Source organism: Semicossyphus pulcher, unplaced genomic scaffold (genome assembly GCF_022749685.1).
Source record: "Semicossyphus pulcher isolate SPU_LCO1_2020_fin unplaced genomic scaffold, fSemPul1.0.p SCAF_10, whole genome shotgun sequence".
Taxonomy (NCBI): Eukaryota; Metazoa; Chordata; class Actinopteri; order Labriformes; family Labridae; genus Semicossyphus; species Semicossyphus pulcher.
This window is the reverse complement of record NW_027211604.1, coordinates 13,638,987-13,654,210: the sequence shown is the minus strand read 5'-3', so window position 1 is coordinate 13,654,210 and position 15,224 is coordinate 13,638,987. Positions and strand designations below refer to the sequence as shown.

General features: G+C 43.8%; 1 protein-coding gene across 1 annotated transcript in view; it reads right to left on the bottom strand.

Moving 5' to 3' along the window:
• Positions 1-10,642, bottom strand: part of dchs1b (dachsous cadherin-related 1b) — a gene marked incomplete at its 5' end in the record, with an annotated part of 69,544 nt that extends 58,902 nt beyond the window's left edge. Inside the window, 3 exons of the mRNA XM_069672040.1 lie at positions 8,669-9,442; positions 9,626-9,823; positions 9,938-10,642. Of these exons, the coding sequence (XP_069528141.1) occupies positions 8,669-9,442; positions 9,626-9,823; positions 9,938-10,642 (1,677 nt within the window). The remainder of the gene's footprint in view (positions 1-8,668; positions 9,443-9,625; positions 9,824-9,937) is intronic.
• Positions 10,643-15,224: the final 4,582 nt, after the last annotated feature.

The window sequence follows — 15,224 nt, the reverse complement described above, 5'->3', positions numbered from 1 at the left end:
TTAACATCTATCGCTCTGTAAACCCAAAACGACTTGAATCTGATACACTGGGAAACCAGCTCTTTTGCCGCCCTTCAACCCCTAACTTATTGACCACCTGCTGTCCCAAACTGCACCACCCCTCCCAATCTAAAGAAACACAGGAAGCATACTAATTTACACCAACTTAACTCAATGTGTCATGAAATTAGATTATTGTGACCGAATGAACTGTGGAGGGCCCCGGGATCACCTGCCGCTCGCGTGTGCTGCAAGTGTTCAATTTAGTGTGTGCATTCAATTACGATGCGTGACTGTGTGTGTACACGCATGTGGGTGTGTTCCTTTTATTCCACCGTAGGAGTAAGGAGGAGGATTTGAGCAATAGGAAATGAGACGGCGACAAAATGAAAGGCCGGACAGAGAAAGGATGACGTCTGGACGACAGATAAAGAAACACATTGCAAAAGCAGAAAGGGAGAGCTGTAATAGAGAGATAGGCGAAGAGAAGAGACGGAAAAACGCGAGTGTGGAGCAGCCTGTGCCTGCAGCTGTTTGATATATGTTTTTAACAACAGTGGTGGGGGTAATGTGTTACAAAATAATCCATTATAGTACTCGGATTACTTTTTTGTTGTAACGAGTAACGCAACACGTTACTTTTGCAAGTCAAGTAATCTGTTATTTTGTTACTTTTTCATAAAAAGTAATCCGCTACTGGAAAAGTTTTTCTCTTTTCCTTTTATCACCACAAAAAAAGAAAATCCCTGAAGCACTGTTTCTGTTTCTCTCCTACGTCTTTGCAGGTAGCTGCGTTTCAGCAGAAGGTAAACACAGCTGTGTCAGTGCGCATGCGTAGCTAGCTAACTCAGCTAGCTAACTCAGCTAGCGAGAAGGCAGAGAGGAAAGCATTTACTTCAAGGAAATATTCCCATTATTTAGAATTTTTGGCCGAAAGGGAAAGACCAACATCACGTGAAATGTAAAATGTGTCTTTAGAATAAGTGCTCGTCAGCTGTGAAGAGCTCTACTTCAAATTTGAAGAAGCATCTGCAAGCTAACACTGGTGACGCTAAGAGCCTGTCTTGTATTGTTGTCATTGAAACAGCTGTACCTAATACTGTATGCCTCTGCCCAGTTCACTGTTAGATTGTTAGCTTAACAAAGAGCTGTAAAGGTTATATTGTGTCTTTCATTCCTGTTATTAGGCTGCAGAGTTACAGAGTATGGGGCGTAAACGAGGCTATGCAATGATGGTAGAGTCAATACATTGAAAGGTAGACGTACAGTAGGCTACACAACAAGTTACTTTTTAATGGCAGTAATCTCATAATCAACGAGTTACTTTTAAAAGCATTGTTACCCGACACAGTCTAGACTATGTTCCTGCTACAGCTGAATGTGTCCACCTAGCAAATGACAAGACAAAACTAAGCAAAAGTTTTGCAAATTGCAAATTTATTTCCAATACACTGTAATCAATAACAGTGACCCTTCTGGTTACATTACATCGGTCTTACACAGTCAATAGTGCTGCGTGGTTCGGTGTATTTAGAAATGCTGAAACAATAAGATGATTAATTGACTTGTTAAAAAGTCATCAGCAACAATTTTGATAATCAGTTGTGAAAGTCATCGACCAAAAATGTTTCCTCCTAACTGCTTCCAGCTCTTTAAATATGAGGATTTGTTGCTTTTTTGTGGTTTGTTAAGAAATCTATTGTACTGTTGGTGGGACGAAATATCAACCTTGACCTTTGGGGAAATTGTGACGGTATTAAGAAAAGGTCCTTTGAGAAGAAAGACTGAAAAGTGGAGTTTAGGTATATAATATTGGTAGCTAAGATGCAGAGGTTGTTTCTTGGGACTATGCGCCACTTCACCCTGATGGAGAGAATATTGTGTGTTCTGGTGTCCAAAGCAACAGATCAACAATGAAAAGCAGCACAGTACAAAGAAAGAAATACTTTCCATTCTTAGTCCCACTCACTGACAGGGGATTGATTCCTCTAAAAGGCAGAGGAAAAGTTAGGATTGAGACGAGTGGAGGAGACTTACGGTTAGAGACCATGAGACATGACGTAAAAACCTTAAGCAAATGAATGGAAAGGGCGATATTCACTAACAGATGAGATGAATAAATGGAATAGAAAGCAGTCAGACAGGAGAGAGACAGAAAGAGAGTGAGAGAAGAAAACCCCTCGCTGCCATATGGTACAGAGTATTGTGCTTAATGAGGCGTAAGGCCATCCTCTCCACAGAGGCAGCGGCCAGTCAGATCACACATGAATGAACACTGTGATAGGTTTCAAACACAGCATATGCCAACAGCTAGTGATATGGAACCAAACTACTGCTTCTGAAGGGGAAAAAGAAAGGAAAAGGAATCATTTATCCAACCTGGGCTTCGAACCAAACACCCACCAAAGCACAGAAAAATGCTCTGGCAGAAAGTGGCTCTATGATAAGCATTTTGAAGCTGATTGCAGCTGAACACGCTCCAGCAGAAAAGGAGATATTGTTGAGATCAGTGGAGAATATGGGACCTGCACTTATGTGATATATAGAGTAGATTTATTCTGGCAGAATTGGCAACACCTGTTTTTGGAGTTAACAGCTAGTTTGTTTTACTTAATCGCATCCAAGAGCTCTGTTCCTGTCAGCGTTTGAATAAACCACTTGGGGGGCAAACCTTAAGGGGGCTGCTAGGTCCGGTGTAAAACAGAAGAAGAGTAATTCATTTATTTAACTACAACATAAAAACATGAGACAGAATGAAAAGTTTTTGCTGAGCAAAATTTAGAATGCTAACATCCTGATGTTGAGCTGGTGTAATGTATACAAGAACATGTTCACCTTAGCATGTCAGGATTCTAAAAGCACAGCTGAGGTTGTTGTTAGCTTTGAAGTTATTTGGTCAAAACAAGAGTGAGCTACTGAACAAATGGAGCAACGCCTGCGAGCTAGTTCAGGCAGGCACTGATTTCACACTTGACATGCTGCACAGTCACCTGACAAACAGGTCCTCCCAATTTGGCGGTCTATTTAAGATCTGATCAGAAACTAAAATGTGAGGCGCACCGCACTGCCTTTTTTGTTGAAGCCTACGGTTAACAAAAGAGCAGCTCACTGCGCCTTTTTTTCTACTTTTTGTTAAGGCAACCACCGAATCATTAGCTGTCATTAACCTAACAGTTATATTGTAAACTGACAGAAGGCCCGCCTCTACATTCATCCGATTGGAGAATGAGAAAAAACGCCCATGACGTCGGGAGCTTTTCTGCTTTGAGTTGAAGTTTTTTCTCAGAGCGTTTCCTCCAAAACACTAGGAACCCGAGGCGCTCTGCAGCTCAAAAGCAGTGCGCAAAAAGCATCCCTCTCATTGAAAACAATGACAAAAAAGCCGCCCCTAACTGCTAAAATGCGTTCTCTCTGGTCGGACCCTTAAGCTGCAAGATTTCCGATCTCTCCCTCTGCTCTGTCATTGCCACCAAGCATCCACCTGCAGGCTACAGCCAGGGGGTTTAAGGTTTTCTCTCATCAACCCTCAAATTTCTGAGGAGTGATGAGGTCGGAGCCCTGAGTTGACTTAACTATGACGCTACATGAAAAGTCAAGAGATCACAAAAGTTATTATATTTCGGCCTAAGGGGACAAGAATGTTTAGTATGAAATTTCTCGCTAATCCCTCCAATCGTTGTAGAGGTATTCCAATCAAAACAACAACTTTCACCTTCATGGTGGCCCCACATGGAAAGTCAGGGGACTGTTGTCAGTAGGATTTATCCTCCAATGAATGTTGGTGGAAACTTTCATGGAAATCAATCCAAAAATAGCTGTTGAGATAGTTTTGTCTGGTCCAAAGTAGAAGACTGACAGACTAGCAAAAACCGTGGTCGCCACCTCTACAGGCAAGCTCCAACCTTGACTAAAAATCGGGGTTACATATAATGAAATGATTGATTACATTCAGACCTTAAGAAAGACATTAACACCATAAAGTTAACGACTAAAGCCCACCTCATTAGGTAAAAAGTTTGGGGCATATTTGGGGCAAGATTTACTTTTCATTCGTGGCATCTGAGCCTCTGGTAGCAAACAGGTGATGAATTCGCAGCGAGTGTTGATGGATGTTATGAGAATAGTTCACATAGCAGACACACCATCCTGATCCCCCCGTCACACACTTCCTGTCAACATCGCTGGCAGCTGAGAGATTCAGTGAGAAAGCGAGAGACTGAAATATAGAACCTGAGAGAGTAAGCGTGTCAGAACAGGGGGCCAGCTGTTAACAGCATGAAACGATTCACCAAATTTTCAATCTCGCCGGTGTCTGTTTGTGTGTGAACCCGACCATTTGTCATCGATGATCACCTGTTAGCTGCAACCGAGGCTTACGTGGTGACAGGGATCGTTCCAACCTGCAGCCTTTCTTCTCTCTTTTATTGATCGTAGCAAATTAAACACACTGACAGATTAATTAAAACACACAAGATGAAGTTTCAACAGAGCGGGGCCGTATCAAAGCACAGCTGCCACTGTACGAGAACAAGCAGGCGGGAAGACATCAAGTGGACGATAAATTCAATCTCCCCCCACACACACAATTTCAAGCTAAATAAAAAATAGAGTCTGGTGTCTTCAGGCTGAAGGAGAGCGTGCTAGCTTAAACTGGAAGCTCTGGTTTGGTCATGCTCGGTTTTCAGGGGTGCCAGATTCAGCGCGACACCAGCACCGGCGTTACAGGAAGCTTAAGCTGTACACCTTCCTGTTTACAGTGTCACCTGATGTCTACGGCTTTTTTGGTTTATCAGATATTATTAGTCTCACTGTGTATAAATGTGTATGTTTTAAATATGATCTCTCTTACCTTATAGAGCTATATAGAGTTTAGCCAAGGGGTCCCAGACTTTGGACTTCAAACCAGAAAGGGCTGATTGCTCCGACAGGCAGACGGGCTGTGTTTATATAAGCGGTTTTGGGGGAAGTTCAGGAGGACTAACTCCACCTGTCAAAAGAAACCTGTCTCCTACATGCTTTTGCTCTATTTCAGTCACCTTTACAGCACACTCACATCGCCTTTTGCAATGCCTGCACAGTAGGCGACAAGACATTGCTATATCTGACTATTGAGACAAGAAGGACATTGTGAAATCAGGTCAGAATTTCCATTTGACCTGTGGTTTGTTGCATGAAAAAATATCCTGAATAGGACTGCCAGATTTCCATGAAATGCAGTGCCGAGAGTGCTGGTCTCCAAATTGGCACTAAGTTAATGGGAACATTGTAAACACATGCTCGCCAGAGGATGAACCATTTCTATTCTGGGTTCTCCTGAGCCAGTTGGGGTTCATTTGGACAAACCCTCTCACTGAATGCCATCCTCAAGACTATCAAGGACGTACCCTAGAAAAATCATAAGGTTTTTCCTCTTAGATTCTTATTCATTTTGAAGCATGGTGTTAAACTGCACTCTACCATCATACTATTGTGCTGCGATGCCAGCAAGCTGCTCTCTACATCTTTGTACATCTCCCAGGTGAGCACATCTGTGTGTCTGTCAAGATGATTGACTGTTGTTTAACAGGCTTGACCAGGAAACCACATGCTGCACATCACAGGGGAGATTCATCACCTGCTGAAAGCAAGTTTCATGCCTTCAGTTGTGTACACATGTACAAATACGCGGATGTTTGACGTATAGGTATGCACTTCAACATATACACACATCTTTTTTTGCCTTCTTGTTGTCTCTCTGTATTCCATTTAAACAGATTTTTATTTATTCCCTAAATACATTTTTCTTCTAGCTTGCAGCTCGTCTATTCATGTACGTTGGTACTGCATTCGAGTCTTGGCATATCACTGTGTGAGAGATCTGCAGTGACTTCCCAGCGGCCAGGTCATGCCGGAATTGAGCATGTCATTGGATTTGAAAGACACTCTGCGAGGCACAACCCACACAGGAAGGAACATATGCATATAGACTCTGAAAATCTGACATTCTACCCAAGAAAAGAGGAAGAAGTAATCACATCCGATCGTTCAAACAGACCGCACATAGATCAGATGATTTCAGCAGCTTCTGCATGCAAATAAGCTGAGCAATGAAAATGCGCCATGCTTAAATGTTTGGCAATTTTCATCGCAGGACACAGTTCACGCAGTTCTCATGCTCTCTACCTTCAAAGGACATGAACCTGAATCAGATGGATGTGCACACACACACACACACACACACACACACACAGGCACAATAACCTCTCCTGCCTGGGAAATACTTTAAGGAAGCGGAGGTAGACGAAAGCAGGGAAACCAAGAAATAAATAACTCCTTTGTGTTGCAACTACATAAACACTGCAGCACATTTCAGACTACTGTAGTAGCCGAACTGATAAGAAACTTCCTACACACTATTGCTGCATGTGCATATGTGTGTGTGTGTCTGAGTCGAGGGTGCAAGAAAGGCATCGTGGAAATAATACAAAAGGAAAAGAAAAGGAGGAAAACAGACGGAGAGAATGAGAAAAGAGAAACTTGAACTTAGGGAGGACAAGCTTGGCAGCAAAGAGAAAGAAAACACTCCTTACCTTATGTGATCATATGTCCTATCCCTTCAAACTCTACCCTCTGGTATTTTATCTCCTTGTTTAGAGATTCAACATTTGCTAATTTTACTCTATTTCATAAAGTGTCCAAAATTCAAACAGAGCCTGCCAAAGCCAGTATAATAAATCCCCAAGCCAAGTAGTGATTGTTATCTATTGTAAATATTGGTACAATTCTGAGAACATTGTGCCTTCGTCTCGCCCTGTTGGGAACATGACAAAACCATGCAAGCTCATTTTCATGCCAAGTAACATCACACAAAAATGTGAGCTGGGCCTACAGGACCAGCTGACCCAATTCTTCACGTTGTCACTATCTGGACGGAGTAAATGTGAAATGCTCCACAAATCTCGACAGTTGGTTGGCAAGCAAATGGAGAAACTAAAGAAAAAGCTGGTACCATTAAGAGGCTATGATGTCAGGTCTAACATCATTTCTGTGTGTGTGTCCTATCTGAGTAGCCACATAGTCCATTGGCCGAAGGAAAAAAAGTTTACTCCAACTACAATTATCCTGCAAATCACAGTCCCTGTGGGGAGACTCTCGCCCTGAGAATCTTGGCTCTGTTCGAGCGAGCCTTGAGGAACGTGCCGGAATGAGCAAATCAAGCCTTATTCACTCACTCTGGCGTACTGGAAAACCACCCGTGATGTCTGGCATGGGATTACGCTTGCACCTAGCGCCAGAATAACTGCCGGCTAGGATTAGAAAAACGACAACAGTTGATTACAACAGTTGCAACAACTGGAATCGAGGTCCAGGGGGTTGATTAACTTGGTTGAGGGATACAATAATTCAACAGAGCAGCCTAATTAGGAGCAAATTACAAGGTTCAATAATTCACGAACGGACAGTCTGTATCTGTGATTGTAAAGACAGCTCAGAAATAAATCATGCAATAGCTATATTTATCCACATTTATCCTCAGTCTGGTCAACTATGCTCTCTTCCTCCTTTCATTTCATATTACTCATCTTCATTACATTCCCCTATTTCCCTCATCTACCGTCTTCCCTAAAGAGTAGGCCCATATGCCAGTTTCCACAGAATACCATCCAGCCGTCCTTTCCAAATACATATTCAATGAAGCTGCAAGAACGTGAAGCTCAACTATTTATCTAATTCCAGTTCGGTTGGTACGATGAGCGGTCCAAAGCCCTTTATTAGAACCACTGCCCTTTTAAGTTCAAGCAGCAGGCTTTCCTCAGAATGCTGAGAAACAGAAATGCTTCGTTTTCTTTTCATCCTCTTCACGGCAGAGGGGCAAATCCAACCTGTAAAAACAGTTGGTCTAAACGGCTCATGATGCCAAGTTAAGACCTTGCTGGAAGACAAACAGCCAGGCATCCTTTTTTCATTTCTCAAGAGAGGTCCTCCTTACACATGAGAGCTGCAGGAATCCAGATAAAAGCGAGACAGCCGCGCTGCCGTGAGATAGTGCCGCGATACCCATGCCTCACCCGACGCTGATGGCTTGGTTACCATGGCAACCATACGAGGTGAGAGAGAGGGCATAGCGGCACGGAGTAAATCTCCTCACACTAGCTTTAGGAATGCAGGTGAACTCTCCCACCCTGCCGTTTTCTCTCTGTTTCATTCTTCTGCTACGTTTGTAAATCTCTTTTCCCGAATGGACATGTTGAATGGCTCTGCTTCTCCTTTCATAGCTCACTTTTTATGAATCGCATCACAATGCATCAGTGCTTCCAAGTGTACCATCCTCCTCTGAAATAGGAATTTGCAGCGGCTTTTCACTTCAGACATGGCTTTGATTTCCAGACTCATGTGAAATAATGTATATCGGGCTTTTGCCAGGGGAGTAATCAGAGAGGGCTTACAGGGAGGGTGTAAGTGAAAAGAGAGAGTGAAGGAAGGGATGAGAGTACAAGGGAGATAGTGAATACTTGTTTTGGCTGCCTAAGTAGGACAATGGTGTTGTGGCCAACACCCTGCAAGATTGAGCGCCTTGAGAATTAAAAACAGCGGTTCCCCTACTACATAAAGAATAGTAGAATTGAAGAGAGCTGGATATAGTAAAGGGAAAGAAAGCTGAAGAGAAGACTTCTTCAAAGTCTCTTACCTCCAAGAAGCAGGTCCCAGCTGGGGTATTCTCCTTTATAGAGGCATTGTATAAGCTGCTAGAGAACACAGGTGTGTTATCGTTAACATCCTGCAGCACAATGTCCACCTTCGCTGTGGATGATAGTGGTGGCCGGCCGCTATCCGTCGCAACAACAGTCACACTAGGGGCTGGCTCTGATTCAAAATCCAGAGCCATTGCTGTGGTAATGATCCCCGTGACAGGGTCAATGGCAAACCAATCAGAGTGCGAGTTTTTGCCCTTGAGGAGGGTATATCGGATGTCCCCATTAGGGCCCTGGTCCTTGTCCCTGGCAGTTACCTGGAGAACAAAGGAGCCCGGATAGACAACCTCAGGAATGGTCTGTCTGTAGGCCTGCTGGTCGAACAGCGGGGGGTTGTCATTGACATCAGTCACCTGAATGGTGAAAGATGACTCCGCTCTGAGGGGAGGAGTGCCGGAGTCTGTGGCCATAACCCTGAGGTCATATGAATCCCGTTCCTCTCTGTCCAAGACCTGGTCAACATATATCAGGTAGATGATGCTGTCCTTGGTTGTAAGAGCAAACTTCCCATCACCCCCCTCGAGGGACACATTCACGTTGGCGTACTCTCCATAGTCAGGGTCGGTGACGGATATCCGAGCTACGTACTGGCCTGGTTGGGCCCCTTCAGAGATCCTCGGAGAGCCGTCCTCGCTGAGGAAGATGATGGTCATGGTGGGCTGGTTGTCATTGAAGTCACGGACATGAATGGTCACAAACGCATTGGTCACCTGAGAAAATGATACATTAATGACATTAGTTTGTGCTCTAATCAAGTTGTGTCACATTATACTAGTGGATGGCTCATTCCAATCCATTTAGGAATGACATTTGAAACATATTGTTCCCCGTACAAGCACTCATTCAGCTCATTTGCACTTGTTTAGCTAAAGAACTATAATGAATGACCATACCTCAGGGTGGCTGGCATTATCCCTGGCCTGGACCACCAGTTCATGGACCCTCTTCAGCTCATAATCCAGAGGCCTATTCAGAGTGATGACCCCGGTCTTGATATCCATGACAAAGTAGCGGTCAGGGTCACTCTGACGGCGGTTGATTTCATAAAGGACCAGACCATTATCGCCTTCATCCTCATCTGCTGCAAACACCTGCAAAGATGAAAGAGTCAAACACTTCAGTCAAAATCACCTGAAGCATCTTGACCTACAGAATCAAGAACTATTATTGAAGAAATGAGTCACTTAACACTGACAAGAGCTTACCTGTAGGATGCTACTGCCTTGTGGGAGACTTTCAGAGATAATAGCATGGTATCTGCTCTGATTGAAGACCGGCGCATGGTCGTTGATGTCAGTCACAGTCACCTCCAGGCTCATGGATCCCATCCTTCTGGGTGAGCCCCCATCAAAGGCCTCAAGAACGAGTGAGTACGACGATCGTTTCTCCCTGTCAAGCAGCCCACTGACCACCAGGTCTAGATACAGCACCTTGTTAGCAGCTCTCTTGGTCTCCAGTTTGAAGGCCTGGCCTACATTTCCCTCTCGAATAGCGTAGCCTTGGGTGGTCAGCTGGTCCTTGTCTGCATCCGTTGCCGGCTCCAGGGAAAACCTTGTCCCCACTGCTGTGTGCTCAGGGATCTTGAGAACAGCTTTCTTTTTAGGGAACACAGGTGCATGGTCGTTGATGTCATTAACGGTGATTGACACCTCAATAGTTGTTCCAGTCATCGTCACAGCGATAAAGCTGTAGTGGTCCCTCTGCTCGCGGTCCAGACGCTGTGCGGTGGTAATGATTCCCGTGGTTTCATCGATGTTGAGGTCGTTGCCAACGCCTGTGCCTTCATGGTCAGAGATGAAGTAAAGACTTGCACTTTCACCAGGCGGCAACCCAGCGCTGATGTCCCCAACAATGGTCCCTGCCGGCTGCTCTTCATCCAGCTGGAGTTCCAAAGCTCCAAGGACGGTTGTAGAACGAACAAGAACAAGGACAATGCAGAAATAATAGAGTGGCAACCGTCGCCACACACTTGAGCTCACACAGGGTCCACTGACCCAAGCCCTCCGTCTTGACCCTTTACTTGTTATCGGCATGGCTGGGTTCTGCTACACCTGAAGAGAAAAAAGGTAGTAAAGAGAGAAGGAAAAAGAGAGAAAGAGAAAAAATGTCAGCCAGTGAAAAGATGTTTTTCTGCAAGTACAGAAACATTTTATGACATGTGAATTGAGTAATTGTACAGCTTTTAACATTCTCTATTGGAGAACATCTTGAAAATTAAAATGCACAAAAGGAAAATAAATTGTTCTTTTCCTCAGAGTGGAATATTTATCTTAAATCCTTGGGTGACAACGTGCTAACATTTTTACAATCCAGAACTTAAATTAAAGATACTGCCTGATGAGTTTCAGCTTTATCCCCATGAAAGGGATACATATAACATTTTGGAAAAAAAACTCTTCAGCTGGATCAGGAAGATTTGCAAGAGCATGAAAATGGAAGTCTTATTCTGTCCAGGATCCACATTGGCTTCTACCACACTGAGGACAGAATCATAAACTATATTTATCTGAAGGATAACAAGTTTTACTCGCTGGGTGAGAACATTTCAATGTGTCAAGAGCAGTCACACACTGGGATCCCAAGGGAAAACACATTAAAAATACTGAAATAGGCATCAAGATCTTTTTTTCTAAGGCTGGAGGATTTTTATTTCATGATAGCAAACGCTTACACGCATACCCTCCTAAATACATGGAATGCATGGGAAAGTAAGTCTCGGGCTGCTTCAGCAGGGCCTTTATGGGGAAAAGCAGTCATTTAAGACCAAAAGCTTAGCCTTTATGATCGCCAAACTTTAAATCATGCTCAAATCCATAAAGATAATATCGTCCTTGTGCTAACACTGAATCAATCTTATTAGTCATAGACTGGATCCAATCATGCAACCGTCCACAGAGTCCTGCATCGGGCCGGGGTCAAACACTTTTTGCCATAAATTGTGTATGTTTGCTTAACCTGCCTAGTGTGCCAGAAGCATGGCGATGACTCATCAGATGGCACCTTGAAAGCAAATCACAAGAGTTTAAAAGGCTATCTAAAACTCACCTGACACTGTCAAAATTATCCTGCAGCAAACCCACCATCTGGTACTTGAAGCGAGTTAAACAAACACTGGTAATTATTTGCAAATGGTATTTGACCCAGGACTGACACACATACTTTTGCATAGTACCACACATCTTAGAAATACACTCATAAGTGTTCTGGCATATTTAACCTGCAAAACTCTCACGAGAAAGATGCAGAGTTTACCTCTTGATGAGGTCCACAAATATTTAGATAATGTTCAAAATGAGATCAGTTGTTTACATATGTTTTTATAGAGGGAGATTTAGTGAGCATATAAGTCCTCCAAACATCCTGCAGTGAGAAGGACCATCCAACCCGGACTTAACTCATTCATCTCGTTTGGATGAATGACCAGGGGGAGTCAACTTTAATGATCTTTGACACTGATCACAACATCTATCCGTAGATTAAAGCGAATGAGTCCTATCTCTATGAGCCAATGTTTAGTACAAATGTTCTAATTTTGTGGGATGCAGGCAAAGAGCCAGTAGCAGACGGGAGGTTAGTTGTCAGTGGAGGGTTTTGGCCTACGCAGGCCAGCCATATTCACCCAGACAATCACTCCCCGTGTGCATGTATAATCTGGACAGTTAACTTCAGGAATGTCTTCAGCCTCTAGAGAGAAAGCCAGCCTGCTGCCGGCTGCAGTTTTTCTGCAGGTTGAATTGAAGCGTTTATACTCACACGTGCAAAAGGACCATAGACTGACCTTCTTGAAGGGCAATGGAAAGGCTGACTCCTACTTCATATTGAATGAGACCAATAAAGCTTCTTTCTAATAGTTAATTGAATTGAGGTTGCAAGCTGCAGTAGGGGTATATAGCCCCATCTGTGATGGTGACACACATAAACATGCTGAAATATTTGCTTACTTTTGAGGTTAATTTAATCAAAGTTTGCTCATTTTCCGGTTTCTTATTACTTTCATCTCACTGCTGCAGTCTAAAAAAACTTTTTGGGTAAATCTAATTCCTTCCTGAATAAGCAACACAAATCTTCAGATCATAAGCGTGAATGCTATTTCTGTAGTAATTGGAAATTCACACGGGTTCTAAAAGACTCTTCGGAGTTTACATGATGTATGAAGCCATAAAAAACACATTATTTTATATCCAATAAATCCTTCTGCAATCATCCACCCCCACCAGCAGCTCCCCTATCCCTGACCTCCTGCTGTAGTTTATGAGGCCTTCAGGAGGAGAGATTAATAAAGGCTATAGCTCCACTGGGACTTGGAGTGGGACACTGATACCGGCCCCTGACCTCTACATGTGGTTCAGACGGCTGCTCTGGACAGTTGCTGCAGTCCTGCGCAAAAGGGAGAAGCTGAACAAAGACCGAGCCCGAGTCTGCCTACACACCCTTTTTTCTAGTTGTGTTTGTTTGCGTGTCTAAGTAGTTGGGAGTGTTTGTGTCTATTGGGCTGTCTGTCTTAAACAAGAGCAGAAGGCAAAGGGAAAAAAAGGAGAACAGTTGAAAGAAGAGGTCTGACAGGGACAATTAAGGGTGTGATGATGAAAAGAAACCCTACGACCCAACTGCTGAGTCAGAGCCTTTGGAGACCCCGCTCTGACGACATGAACCCACAGTTCTGTGCCATGATACAGCCACTGAGAACACCAGGGAGAACAACAAAAAAAGAACAAAGCGGAGACATGGAAAAAGTGGATCTAGGACACAATAGAAAAAGGTTTATTCTGAGGAGTGATTACAGTTTGCTTTGGCTTGGCGGCTTCGGGGACCACTGAGCGGTGCAGATGAAACATGCGATTGAAAAATGAAGTCAGAAAGGGTGTACTTTAAAGTGTGTGGGTGCATACGTGTGTCTTTCTTTTTTTTTTTTTACGTCCTCTCCGTCCCTCATTACTTCAGTCGAGCGTCAGTGAAAGGTTATATTGATGAACAGACCTCTCGGCTGCAATCTGTCAATGTCAATGAGCAGTCAGTCCATGACATCATCTCCCTTTTGACATGTGCTGTAATGCACTTGTGTTTTCTCTGGACAACACAATCGGATGAGGAATGGAGAGCTAAAATATAACTCATGCTGAAAGGAAACTGGCTTGAACAGATGGTCTGTGGAGTAAAAGACATCCACCTGATTCACTCCCTCTAGTGGCATGCTTTAAAACACTCTGATAATTATGCTATTTCTGGTTCCTAACTTGAACTAAAGCATCTCCAATTTTATCCAAACATAATGCTAAAACAAGTTTCCACCTGTTAGTCTGGTTGCATAGGTAAGTCTATGCATTAACTCGTCTGCACAACACATGTGCATACGAGCAGTGACATCATCTCTGTGCGACCACATTGACAGGCAGGGCAGACCCGGCGGGCTCCATGCAGTCTCAGCCACATTATTATCTGGCATTGCACCCCCATAATCTGCGTCTGCTGCGCGCTAGCCTCAAAGCCTCAAACATGGGCCTCCACTCGTAAGTGTTGTTGCCATATAACAGAAAACCATAGCGTGTTCTATAGGACGGGACCGTCTCAAACAGAAAAGCATGTGTACGAGGATGTGTGTGAGAGTGTTTATGCTGTCACATCGAGCTTTTGAGGTATGGCTTTTCCTTATGCAGTGCCAGTTCTTAACAGGCCTCTCTATCTCACTATCCCTCCCATCTCCGTCCCTCCTCCTTCCCTCCGTCCATCCCCTCTAATGGATCTAGCAGATCTAGCTGGGCACGCCATAGCGACCCGAGGCCAAGCTAAACAGGACCAAGAGTCACGAATGTGTAAAAAAAAAAAAGGCCATTCTTCTGCTTAGCTATGTTTTGTGTGCTTTGATGGGACTGCAAAGACTTGCATTCAGCTCGTTCCTCAGCGGTTGAGAGGTCTGGCGTTGTGTGTAGATAGCTGGCAGCTTCTCATTCAGCCATGCAACTGGTTAGCTGTCACCCAGAACAAACATCGGCCATATTCTGTGATTGACAGTAAAGTCAAACAGGGGAATGAATACAAGGAGAGGCTGTCAAAATGAAATGTATAAGTTAACATCAGAAATATAAGACACTGGATGCAGTCTTGCTTTTGCATATTCAAATCCCCAGCTGCAAAACTCAGAATTCTGGAGGACTTCTTATGTCGCTATAACAGCTTTCTTGCAATGCATGTCATGCTGTCATGCCGTGCTCTACATAGTGTAAAAATACATTTTTACAGTCATTTTGGTGCCTTTTTAAAGTGTTATAAAAATCATTTTCGTGACATTTTCCGCAAGTGTACAATTACAGGATGGCTGGAGAAACACCAAATCTTCAAATGGCTGAGAATGAAAGGTTAGGCTTCGGTTGTGGTGGAACGGGCTGCAGCCGTCTCCAGTGGTAAAAAAGCTTTGTGACAAAGGGGGAGTGCTGAGAGTCTGTCAGGGTGGGGGTAGAGGATGGAGGAATGCTTTGCATCTCAGTTTTCATGTCG